The following is a 13,663-nucleotide window of genomic DNA, read 5'->3' on the forward strand; positions in this document are numbered from 1 at the left end:
AAGTCACCACATATCTTCCAAAATCTTGTTTTTATTGCTCTGCATGCATTTTTATATCTGATGTTATAAATCAAGATTTACTACACCTTTTTTAATATTGTATTTATTTATTTTGAAATATGTGTTTCACATAGAGTAATAATCTTGAGGCTTGGGCGATCGTGTGCTTTTGTTCTAACTCTTGGTGAAAATAGGTAATGGTATAATTGGCAGACCCATGCATTACTGTTTTCATAAATAGATTTTAGTTCACACTAATGCATTGTTTTGTGTAATCCAGTATGCGTAGTGCCCCAAGAACCCTAATGCTTGCTGAAAATGGAGCTGCCCTTATCATACTGCGTTTTGGCCATTTGTGGTGTACTGTGTTTTGACTGCAGTGGTAGACCATGTTATTTTATTTTAATCCTGTATTGAAATGAATACATTATATTTTGGCAGAGCTTAAAATAATTATTTTGTGTTTATTTCCAATGGTGAATTTGCAAAATGTGATGGTGTGTTATTATTCAGCCAGTAGCAATTGCTAGGCTTGCATGTATGATGGGATGCACAATTGGCTGCAGAATAGACATGTTGGACACAAAGAATGTTAGGCTGTATGACTGTATTAAATAAATATGCACGTCCTTAACATAGTTTAATTTGTAGGCGCCAGGCTCCCATTTCGTTTGTCTTGGCTTTAGGCCTCCTGCTTGGTAATGTGAAAATCCCAGGCGCTGTCCACATGACAGCCAGTGCTTCACAATTCTGTTTATAATTCTGTCAGGCTGGATCTGTGAACAAGATGCAAGGTTGGGTTTCTGAATTATACACATTGATCATGGGAACCAGAACCAGGGTAGTTTATAAATACAGAAGGTCTGCCTGGGATTTACAGCTCTTGAATCATGCATTAGATTAAAACAAACAAAATCAGAGAGAGTCAAAGGAAAGGCCTGGGACAGAGGGCTTGCTTGAGTCTTATTTGGGGGGGGGGGGAATACAGCAGGTCCTTTATTGAAAATATACAAAAGTACACTGCAATCACGAACTGTGATTTCAGGTTTGGTACAGATGGATTTACCATGTCTGAGCTCAAACAGACTTTATGGAGCCTGTAGACAAAAAAGAAGTGTGGTCTGGCAGGGGTGTCGCAGCTAAGCAAATACTACCTGGCTTTTTGCAAAGCAGAATTATCATTATGGGACAGATAGATATATTCAAGGTACCATACAGTATAAAGTGAGAAATGCAGTAACCAGACAGTTAATATTGGATTGTTAGGGTAGTATTTTAATCCATCGAAAGCAGACTTTTATAAACATTCTTTCAATAACTTGAGTTTAAATTTTGAGAATCGCATTCACTCTCATCCCGGGAAATTTAAGGTGGAATGGCTATTTTAAGGTGGCCGGCAGTAACGTAAAGGTCAAAAGATCTAAAAGCATTAAGGTTAGAGGAATTAAAGTTCACCCAATGGTAACCTAAAAACATCATATCTGCTTTCAGTCATATTATAAAAATACTACCTTAAATCACCTTTGTGTCAACTGATGCCACCTTGTATCTATAGTAACAGTGTGCGGTTTGGAAATGCTTTTGATTAGACCATTTCTGTTTTGGTGACTTAAGAGACTGTGCTGCTCTGTCTGCAGGAGCTCAGTGGTCTGTGCAGGAATCGATGTTGTCACTGTGTCGGAGGTATAGATTAGGTTATCTTTTTGATCGTAATGGCAAAAGATGGATATGTCATCATGATTTTTTCTTCTTCTTCTTACCAAGAAATGATGAATTCATGAATGTTGCAGCAGCTTTTTCTGTATTTCTGCAAAAATGCAGATGCAAAGAAGATATCGGGGGGGGAAAAGCCTTCTCTCTAGCCCTGCCAGTTTCCTTATTTGTGGGCTTCCAGTGAAGCCTGATTCCAGCTTGACTCAAAGGGCAGTGAGTGTTTCCAAACAGCCCTGGGGGAATGCATTAAAATTTGAATCAACTAAAAAAATGCATTCTAAATGTAGTCCCAGCAAGGATTGGCAGATTCAATTGCTATACTCCTTGACCAGAAACGTATCACAGAAAAAAAAGAGTTAATTGGCAGGGATATCAGTAACACGTAGCTTTTTTAAAATTTTATTGTAGAGTATCTATAGTTTTTCACGTTACAGTCGTCGCTATTAATATGTACTGGCATGTATACTGTTAAGTGTATATTGGTTATTGCACCCAAAATGAATATTGATGGAGCACACTCACTGAAGGCTTACTGTATGTAAGTAAATGGCTGCCGTGTTATTGTGATGCATGTGTTAAGAGAATGGACTGTAATAAATAGGACACATGGAATGTGTAGAGCACTGAGCTATAAAAGGAAAGAATAAGTAATGTCCAATGCCACTTTGAAAGCAGCGGGATGGAACGGAAGCATAATATTTAATGTCTAGCAAACTGCATATGCAGTCTGCTTGGTTGAAGGTTGGATATCTGAAAAATGACATAATGAAACAATGGAATGACATTATTGTTGTGCTTTGAAAAAATTATTTTAGAAAACTGAGTGAACCAGTGCTTTAGTCTTTCACCCATTCCTAGCGTTTTATGTATTTTTGCATTTTTATTATTTATTTTTTTCCAGGAGGTTTGGTCCAGTCTATTTTTCTTTACTTAACATTCTACACTTTTGTAGAACTGTTTTGCGGCTTTCCTTCTCAATAATTCATCTCAAGGCTTTTAGTGCAGTTTCTGCTTTTTTTATGATTCTTCAGAGGGTTTCTTGTTCCATAATGAAGTTGTCTCCATCGTGACAGAAAACCCTAGTCTGTCTGCTAAACATTTTCAAATGAATGTTTTGACTTTCTTTCCCAGACACTACCTGCTTATATGGATGATTGTGACCTGACCTGTGACCTATGTGAACAGCAGCTTGTCAACAATAATTTGAGGGCTTTGTTTTTGAAGCAGTCCAGATCGCATTCTCCGACTGCACACCTAATCAGGATTTGCAGTCAAAATGCAACAGTGTGCAGCAGACTTCTTTGTAACATTAACAAAAAGGGATCTCCTGTAGCTTGTGGCACTGGCTTTGAATAATTATTTTCAATATTGTCAAATCAAATGGATCGTGGATTTCACAACATGGTGTTTTGTTTTTTTTAATACTGTAACTATTTTGAAAAATTATCATTTTTTTAAAAAAAAACCAGAAAGGTGATTTGCTTTTTGGTTCAGTTTTTCATTTTTAATTGTTTTCTTAGCTTTTGATTTGGTCGCTGAAGGTGCAAGGCTGTAGAACAGCCCTCTCTCTTTCTTTTTGATCTGCAGGTATGATGTCTGTGTTGGGCAGTGACTCCCTTTCAGAGGTAGTATTTTCCTGTAAAGCAGGAGGGTACAGCACTCGCAACTGCACACTCTTAATAGGTGCTGACCAACATAGACTTCATAGTGAAGAAAATGTATTAGAAGTTTAAGTGCTCAAAATGGTGAAGCCTCAGAAAATTTAGCTTTGTTTGTTTATTTTACTTTTAAACTGCTTAACAGCATGCATGCCTTATGTCACTGTATTACAAGTGGCGTGGTTTTCTTGTTAAAATCTTTGCTAGCCATCAATTGTTGACTTTGTTTTTTCCAGAAAAAAAAAAAAATCTGTCAAAAACATCCAACAAGGGTTATTTGTTTAGAAAAGAAAAAAAAAACTGGCCAAGGGAATACTGCAATTACAATAATCCGTCCCATATTCGACTGCGGTGGGACCAGAGTCAGGGCGGGTATGCAAAAAGTCGGTTCAATGAATCCTGTTTTAAATACCATTTTTCACAGCTGTAACAATTACTATATTCACTCAATTATTGTTTTGAGATTCAGCTGTTATTCGGGAGCTCCCCTAAAGCCCTTGTTTAGATAGATACAGGGTATTGACAGGTTAGCCATTAGTTGTGTGGGTGCGTGAGTGACAGGCAGGAGATCGAGACAGAGGTTGAAGTTGATACGCCCCGCAGGCAAACAGGATTTATTTACATATCAACATACTGAACAGCTCTCATGACACTACCAGCAATGGCAGCACACGGATCTACAGTCTCTGAACTATTCTTCTGTGTTCAATAATAAACGAATGTTGCTGATCATGGCGGATAAACGTTTAGGGCGGATATGACACCGAATACTGTATTACAAATTGAGTGTACAGATTGAATTCCAAACTGGAACTAGTGTCTGGATTTCTCCTTGTTTTCACAGCCAAGATAATCTTCATTATAAAAAAAACCTAAACGGTTTTAATGAGTGCTACACTGCTACATTTATTTAATGACCTGTGAAACAAACAGCGTTGTGCCTATTACTGTTTAACGATAAGTGGGGTGGGGGTGGGGGTGGGGTGGGGGGGTGGGTATAGAGGCATGTAAATAAATCCTGTATAAAGGAATAATTAGTACGCAATGTCCAAGCATAATCCACTTGACCACACCTAGATGTCCTCTGTATGCTTTGATAAGAAGATACACTAGTATTTGTATGTAGCGTGCTACAAAAGGCTTTCCCTAAAGATCAAATATAACTTCTGCCATGTGCTGTAAAACAATTATATTTCTTTTTTTTTTTTTTTTTTTTCAACTCCGACTGGCATGAGTATAATTAAATATCTAACACAACCCGCTCAGCAGGGTGCACAGGCAGCCAGCTGCTTAAAATCCAATTCACTGATTTTAGAGGCAGTTTTTATTTGTATACAGTCAGTGTCTTTGTTATTGAAATGGCAGTGTGGTCAAAATGTATGGACCCCAAAGTAGAAGACGAACAACACTATTCTGGTCGTCTTACTGTGTTTTTTTCCAAAAAAAAAAATATATATATATACAGTGCCTTGCAAAAGTATTCAGACCCCTGACCAATTCTCTCATGTTACTGAATTACAAATGGTACATTGAAATTTCGTTCTGTTTGATATTTTATTTTAAAACACTGAAACTCAAAATCAATTATTGTAAGGTGACATTGGTTTTATGTTGGGGAAATATTTTTAAGAAAAATAAAAAGCTGAAGTGTGTGTATATATATATATATATATATATATATATATATATATATATATATATATATATATATATATATATATATATATATATATATATAATGTATGTATATAATTCAAATGTTTCAGCCTGTAGGGAGAATTGGATACATGAGGTGTGCTATTGTATGAATGGTTGAAGGCCGAATATTATGTTAGATAAATAACTTCAACCTTGTTGAGAGACAGGTCAATTTCATGACTCTATTTGTTCTCTGGCGTTTTGTATAAAAGTGATTTCCATGAAAGTTTTGAATGTAAGGGCTTAAAACAACCAGTTTAAGAGGCTGTTTTGTTTATTGTCATTTAAATGTTGTAATTATGGATGTAGTTAAACAATAAAGAAGAAATAATTATTTAGAAGCTTGATATAACTATATAGAGAGATAATTAAGTTTAAAATGCGGTATAAAGCAGGACATTTTACAAGGGATTTGTAAGAGCAGTCAATCTGCAGCACTCTGTAAATAAAATAAGTGGCAAAAGATGTTTTAAGAACTAGTCAGTAATTGATAATATTGTGACAAGCAAACCGTTATTTTCTAAAGGCAGTATGCAGGAATTGCTATGTATTGAAATTATATTTCTGCACAAACCAAAAAAAAGCATGAGTTAGGTTCTTCTGGAGGTTGTGTTAAAATAGATCAGCTCTTTATAAACTACTATACAAGGAAAATAAAGCAAGGGTTGTCCAGTTTATTAAATATATAAAAAAAATATGTTTTTGCTCAAAGAGCCAACTTCCCAACGTTTCGGTATGTTTAACATGCCTTTGTCAAGAGAAAGTGTGTTTGAAAACAAACATTGGAGGTATTTATAGGCTTTTTGATGCCATGGTAACCACACATGTATTTCTCTTTTTAAATGTAATGTCTTTGTGATGTCATTCACTATATAGCTAATCATGTAACTGTTGCTTTTATATTGAAACCTTCAGGCATCATGGTATCTAGTCTCTTTATCCATTTATTTTCTTGTATTATTCTATACTGTACATTATCTAATTTTAGTGTTTTCTGAAACCACAAACTGTAGGTAATCCATGGAGCGTCTGTTCCTTGTAAAGTGCTGAACTATTGGTTCATTTACTTGATTTCTTATATTTGATAGGTGGTTCTTTAAATTACAGTATATTATTTCATGACCTTGGATAAACCCTGGCATTTTTAGTTCAGGGCTATAATGACAGACAAATGAAATCCGGATGACAAAAAGGACAGATGATAAAGTGAAGACGGCTACAGACAAAAGCTGCTCAAGAGGTTTATTGAAAAAGGTGCAGAGCGGTCTAGGCAAGTGCTCCTACCACTGAAAGATTACACCCTGTTTTTTCTTTTTTTATCTGACGCAGTGTTGAAAAGTGGGCTCTCTATTGTATATTTATTCAGGCATCAATCACAATCAGCCAGCCCCCATGCCAACCCCCCCCTGGTGCCTTGCCGTTTGTCTGTGAAAGCATTGTAATCTTATTTTTATCAGTTCCTTCCTGTACAACTGACAGTTAAATTAGCACAAGCGGGGGTCAGAAATATCATAATGGATTGGCTTCTCAGAGATATTGGTGACCAGAGGAAGAGCTGAAACTTCTTCCTGTGATGATAATGGAGATAAGTGACTACTTCTGCTGCTATGAGGAGGGAGGAGGGCTAAGTAGAATGGAATGTAGGAAGGAGTTAGTCTTTGCAACCTTTGCGAGACTGAACAGGCCATTCAACATAATTCTAATTGGAGAAAAATACTCAGTGTGTTTTGATAACCCTTAACCCTTGTACAGACGTGCTCAAATTTGTTGGTACCCCTCCACAAAAAACGAAGAATGCACAATTTTCTCTGAAATAACTTGAAACTGACAAAAGTAATTGGCATCCACCATTGTTTATTCCATATTTAATAGAAATCAGACTTTGCTTTTGATTTTTTATTCAACATAATATTGTAAATAATAAAACGAAATAAAAATGATGGGACCGCTAACCTAATATTTTGTTGCACAACCTTTAGAGGCAATCACTGCAATCAAATGTTTTCTGTAGCTCTCAATGAGACTTCTGCACCTGTTAACTACCTGTTAGGTAGTTTGGCCCACTCTTCCTGAGCAAACTGCTCCAGCTGTCTCAGGTTTGATGGGTGCCTTCTCCAGACTGCAAGTTTCAGCTCTTCCCATAGATGTTCGATAGGATTCAGATCAGGACTCATAGAAGGCCACTTCAGAATAGTCCAATGTTTTGTTCTTATCCATTCTTGGGTGCTTTTAGCTGTGTGTTTTGGGTCATTATCCTGTTGGAGGACCCATGACCTGCGACTGAGACAGAGCTTTCTGACACTGGGCAGTACGTTTCGCTCCAGAATGCCTTGATAGTCTTGATTTCATTGTGCCCTGCACAGATTCAAGGCACCCTGTGCCAGGCGCAGCAAAGCAGCCCCAAAACATAACCGAGCCTCCTCCATGTTTCACTGTAGGTATGGTGTTCTTTTCTTTGAAATCTTCATTTTCTTGTCTGTGAACATAGAGCTGATGTGACTTGCCAAAAAGCTCCAGTTTTGACTCATCTGTCCAAAGGACATTCTCCCAGAAGGATTGTGGCTTGTCAATATGCATTTTAGCAAATTCCAGTCTGGCTTTGTTTTTCTTTCAAAAGTGGAGTCCTCCTGGGTCTTCTTCCATGGAGCCCACTTTCGCTCAAAAAGCGACGGATGGTGCGATCAGAAACTGACTTACCTTCACCTTGGAGTTCAGCTTGTATCTCTTTGGCAGTTATCCTTGGTTCTTTTTCTACCATTCGCACTATCCTTCTATTCAATCTGGGGTCGATTTTCCTCTTGCGGCCGCACCCAGGGAGGTTGGCTACAGTTCCATGGACCTTAAACTTCTTCATAATATTTGCAACTGTTGTCACAGGAACATCAAGCTGCTTGGAGATAGTCTTGTAGCCTTTACCTTTACCATGCTTGTCTATTATTTTCTTTCTGATCTCAGACAACTCTCTCCTTTGCTTTCTCTGGTCCATGTTCAGTGTGGTGCACACAATGATACCAAACAGCACAGTGACTACTTTTCTCCATTTAAATAGGCTGAATGACTGATTACAAGATTGGAGACATGTGTGATACTAATTAAAGAAACTAATTAGTTTGAAATATCACTATAATCCAATTATTTATTATCTTTTCTAAAGGGTACCAACAAATGCGTCCAGGCCATTTTAGAATATCTTTGTAGAATAAGCAATAATTTGCTTTATTCTATGACATACCAAAGGCATGCAAGTACACATGATAAAATAGCTCTTAATTTCATCACTTTTCAGGAGGAATGAAGCATTATTTCAATGAGCTGTAAGGGTACCAACAAATTTAAGCACGTCTGTATATTGTTTAATGATTCCTTTATTGTTCTAAGCCTTGTATCGCATTAAAAAGCCAACCGGCACAGCATTGCTAATGCAGAGAAAATGAATTAAAACTGTCAGGTTACCAAACCTTTTGGCTAGTATCTTCATCAGTAAACTTGCCCCATGGAGTCCCACTTGCCTGGATATGTATAGACACAGGACACAATTACTGCATGATTTCAGGTATTTACATCCACGTGTACACAGCACACTAGTAAAGGTGGCTTGAGATGTATAACACATGTGGATTCTAACATGAATCATACATTATTCATTCTTGCCAGTGGTGTTGCATACATGTTTTAACTGTAAAGTTAAGAAAATATTCATTTTAAAGGGAAATCATCCTGTGGCTATAGCTTACATATAATCATGGCCGATGTGGAAGTGTCCCCCAGCTGAATTCAAACCAGGCTGGAAAACTCATTAATTCATTGCAATGAAAATGAAAAATCCACCACTGATGGAATTGATAAAAACCCAATTTGTCTCTCCCTTTCTCAAACTAAGCATGAACTGCAGATCCAGAACTGCATCTCGCGGCGCTGCACCAGACCTGCAACAATGAAACGCCTGTATTGCACAAAGACCTAATTTTGCTCTTGAGGCCTGAGCCATAAACTGTGACAAGAACAGTCAAGCATGCAGTCTAATCAGATGCATTTCTTTTGCCTAAATGTACGTTTTTCCGATTGGGGGTTTCATCATGTCACTTCAATGAATTATTTTTCTGCCGGGGAATTAACTTGTCAGTCCCCCTATTTTTTTGTTCTCATTGTTCCCATGGATCAAGTTCATGCCTGCCAACGGTTATTTTGGTTTGTCTGGTAACCCAACACCAATATTCCGGGGCAAATAGGCACCAGTGCGACTGCTTTTGAATGGGGGTAAGCAACAGCGTGCATTCATAAGCCATTCCTTTCATTTCTGCCACAGGGGTATAGACGGTAGGTTTGCTTTTATCCTCTCGCCAATCTTTTTATCAGAGCGAGTCAAGTTTCAGCAGGCCTTCTTGCTAAAGCCCATATGATGCTATTTACAAATGACAAAGTTTTCATTCCCATTATTTTTCTGCAGAAGTGGCTCCATTTCCCTCTTGAAAAACACTGTTGAGCATGTTTGCACATTGTCAGACTTTTCTTCCTGCCATTCAGAATGATGCGTTGTTGCAAAGCCATCATTGTTTACCCACATTGCACTCTGCAATATGGTTCTGCGTCCAGCTGAAAGATGTGTTCTTGCAATCTGTCATGCTACCTGTGGGAACTTTTGTAGAGCAAGTGTTTGATGAATGGCAAATACATTTAGATTTACTTTGACATGTATCTGGCAATCTTTGAATCCAATCAAGTCTTACATATTGAGCCTATTCCACATTTTTATTTAAGTATTTTGGGAATAGTAGAGGACAGGTGTTGTATTATAGTGCTATAGAAAATGTAAAGCAGCCGTGCATTTAAATGTTTCCCTTAAGCAGATGAAGGCTTGCAACCCAATTTATTCAGAACAAGTTGTGTCTTTTATGAGCTTTTGTGAAGTACAGTAATTATATACCAATGCTTTGCAATGTAGCCCTCCTTAAGAACAATCCTTGTACATGGTGACAGTTCTATATACTGATGTGGAAACGCGGTAGAGCTGCAGGTTGTGAAATCACAGCTGATACTATGGGAGAGAAGACGGCTCTTACCAGTTTTACCGTGATGATGGAAATCAAATTAGAATACTAATGGTGCTGACGCTCCTCATTCACTTGACCTCAGTAGTTATTATTCAGCCAATTTAGTATGGTGTCAGCCCCGTCTCTGCTGGGTATCAGTGGTCAGCAGTTTATCAAACTGAAGCCGCTTGGCTCCTATTACCACAAGTTTAAGCGCTGTTAATAAACGGTGAAGGCATGGTCATATATACTGTTTTCTGTCAGGTTGCCCCTCCCCCTGGTGAAATAAAAGTCCTATTAACATGCTCCTCTTCATTGGGCCTGACAGCTTGATCAATTAGACTCCTCTTTAGATGACCTCTGTGCTACCGTGACAAGAAGGTGAGTCTAAAATGAATGGTGCGGTCGTTTAATGGGTTACCCAGTGCTTCAGATTTGTATCTGGCGAAAGTAGCTCCTTTGCAATGTCTAGGATGGCCGGCTGGCATTAAATCATATCCACGTTTATGGCTGGAGTAAATAACAATGTATATAATCCAGCTTGTTTTACTTTATACATATTTAATATGTGGTGTTGTAAGGGCTATGAGTAGTGTGTAAGATATGTGGATATTGTATTTTTGATGCAAAAGACCTATGGGCTGTAAATCCTCTTACATCTTTTAGCACTGCTAAAACGTTCCCCGATAGAAATGCCAGTTGTCTGGATCAAGGAGGATCAGATCAAACAATGATGTATTCATTGGATAATCTTTACTGATACCTCATTGACGTTCTGTGTTTGAAGAGGTGAGCTTCTGTTGAGGAGAGCATGCTACCCACATCGGTGTTATTGTGACTGTCAGGCAGTGTGTCCTGCAGTTGTGCTAGTTAGTCTTGCAGTGGGTAGCACTAAACAGAGCTTGTCCATAAGAACTACTATGCAGAACCCATCTTTTCAATATTGACTGAAGCCAAAGAAATTAACGTAGTAGGTTTAGAGTAACGTTGGGGAATTTAAATACATCGTGCTCCACATTGTTCTGTTAAATGCATGACCTTGTAATGTCCCTCAACCTAAAGGTTGATTAAATGTTGTACTTTTGTCTGTGCACACATTCCTACCAATGAAGCCTGATGAGATGAAGTATCTCCTGAGCATGTATGTATTAATATTATGGCTTGTGCTGCTGCTTTACTAATCTTTGTAAAACCATGATGTGATTTACATACTCTATACCGTAATATGCTGGCTTTAACATCTCAGCTCAACATCTAAACAATGATGCTTTTAATGATTGTTGTTTTGGATTGTATTCCTATCACTTTTACCACTGGACTACCAGGGCAGTACCTTTTAAATATAAGTATTTATGCTGCCATTTAAATGAGTGCCTGAAGGGGTCTCTTCTGGAACTATGGTATCAAAACATGGATCTTTTTTTAATATATATTCCCAGTTGATTGCAATGTGTTATCTTGCAGGCAGTTTTCCACAGGGGAAATACCTAGCAATCATAATGATGGTGTGTTAATCATTCTACCACATTTTCAAAATGCAAGGTTAATTTTTAGAAGCATGGTTGCCATTGTTTATTAATTATACTTGTATGCTCATGTTTATTTTCTACACATCAAGCATGTTAGATCACCTTGCCTCTCCTGAAACTGGTAAATAAGAACTCCAGGGCATTGCGTAATTACATGCTTAACATACAGATGTCCTATTTTACAACGTCATTCTGATCTCACACACACTTTGCCAAGTTTAAGTAGTCCAGGAACCTTTTAGAATGATCCTGTGCTCTTCACATATTCTTGTGCATTTTGATGAGAGGTATGAAAGCGATTACTGATGTGAAACCTACATTTGAACCTGAATTTTTCTATGATGTCAACTATAAAAGAAACGGGAGTCTATTTAGACACACACTGGTATTTTATCTTTTAAATACTGTCTGATGAGCTGGTTATAAAGAATGTGCAGTAGCTTTATGGTTGCAGGGTGCTTAATTCAATATTGACATTCTGTATAAATGGATTCTATCTGATATGAAGCTTCAAGACAGATGTAGCCTTTAACCTATTTTAGGAGCTGTCTAAAAGACAGTCACGTCAAGTCATGTGCCACACCAGGGTTATTTGCAATGCAGTTCTCTTTCTAATCAGCTTAAGAAATGATCTACTTTTTTATGTAAACTAGATCTGAATGTATTTTGTTCTCACATTACACATAAGCTGCATGCTTATTTAGGCATGGTTCCAATTCAGTGCTTTAACACTCACAATATAATCAGGCAAATAAAACCTGTATTTGGGATAAAATCCCGTCCTATTATGATTTTTCCCCACCATAAACCATGAATAGTCTATAGATTATCCAGAATGTTAGGTAATCTCTTTTGTAACATGGTCTTGGTGATAATGGTCTTGACTCTTGATTTGTTAATAATATTTCTGTAGTGTTTGTGAAACTCAAACCCCATTCAGAGCTGGTTCTTCTCTTTCAGGACGCCCTGGTTCAATGGGTGGGGTTTTAACCTTCCGAGAGGTCAGTCTCTGTTGGACAAATGGAACCTCATTCCAGAGGGCATTGATATCCTCATGACCCATGGACCTCCACTTGGTAAGACAACTCCTTCAGAACGAACTAAGATTAGGTTAGGTTTTTGACTTGGTGATTTGAGTGGGGTCTGCCTGTACAACTAGAGCAGCCTGCAGTCTTGAGAAGAGACACCTTTTCTACACCGTTACACCAGTCTATAGAGTTCAAAGAGAAAAAATACATACATTCATACATGCACAGGGTGATCTTAATCAGCAGCATCCAGTTTGTATATGCAAATGGTTAGAGGGTCTTTAGCATCTCGTTAGCCTTTACAGTGAAATGGAGTTGTGTCAATCCAATAAGTGCAGACGGACAAAATTGATGGCATATATGTTTCCCAGCAAATAATTGCATATCGCTCTTGGATAACTGTAATTCCATATACAGTAATGCAGTTCAGGCAGAAAAGGGCTCTTTGGTATGAAATCTCATAACTTATTCAGCATCGCAAAGTAAAGCCATTAATTACTTGCACATGCTTGCTCTTTCGCTTCTTTAAACCTTGGTTATGGGTTTAAGTGTACTGTACTCTGCTGCACAGCAGGAATGCCGTTTTGCTTTATAGAGGCTGGAGCTGGAGTATCGGTAGTAAAGAGGCAGTGAGGTATTGTTGATGAAACTTTATCCTGAGAATATGATGGAATTTCGCCTCAGGTTTCCGAGACTGGGTTCCAAAGGAATTACAGAGGGTCGGCTGTGTGGAGCTCCTGAACACAGTGCAGAGGCGGGTGAGGCCCAAGCTCCATGTTTTCGGAGGCATCCATGAAGGTGAGTGGTAATGGGGTTTTGTAGGCTACTCCTGGAATTTACAAGGAAGGGCAGAACCCTGTTTAACCAAGAGTGGAATTTACCGGATCTGCTCTTTTTGGATAAAATTAGGGAAGGGATATACAACGAGAATGAGTGTTAACACCAGAGCTTGGGTTAGTGATAATGGCAATTACAGTTACAGCAGAATTGTTTGCTGAAATTGAAAT

The 13,663-nt window shown here is 38.0% G+C and overlaps 1 protein-coding gene across 4 annotated transcripts in view; it reads left to right on the forward strand.

The window, feature by feature from the left end:
- Nucleotides 1-13,663, forward strand: part of LOC117431981 (metallophosphoesterase MPPED2) — a 36,863-nt gene that overhangs the window by 21,764 nt on the left and 1,436 nt on the right. For all 4 annotated transcript variants that reach the window (XM_034053336.3, XM_034053334.3, XM_034053335.3 and 1 more), the window contains 2 exons: nucleotides 12,589-12,704; nucleotides 13,341-13,454. In XM_034053336.3, the coding sequence (XP_033909227.1) occupies nucleotides 12,589-12,704; nucleotides 13,341-13,454 (230 nt within the window). The remainder of the gene's footprint in view (nucleotides 1-12,588; nucleotides 12,705-13,340; nucleotides 13,455-13,663) is intronic.

Source organism: Acipenser ruthenus, chromosome 27, assembly GCF_902713425.1.
Source record: "Acipenser ruthenus chromosome 27, fAciRut3.2 maternal haplotype, whole genome shotgun sequence".
Taxonomy (NCBI): domain Eukaryota; kingdom Metazoa; phylum Chordata; class Actinopteri; order Acipenseriformes; family Acipenseridae; genus Acipenser; species Acipenser ruthenus.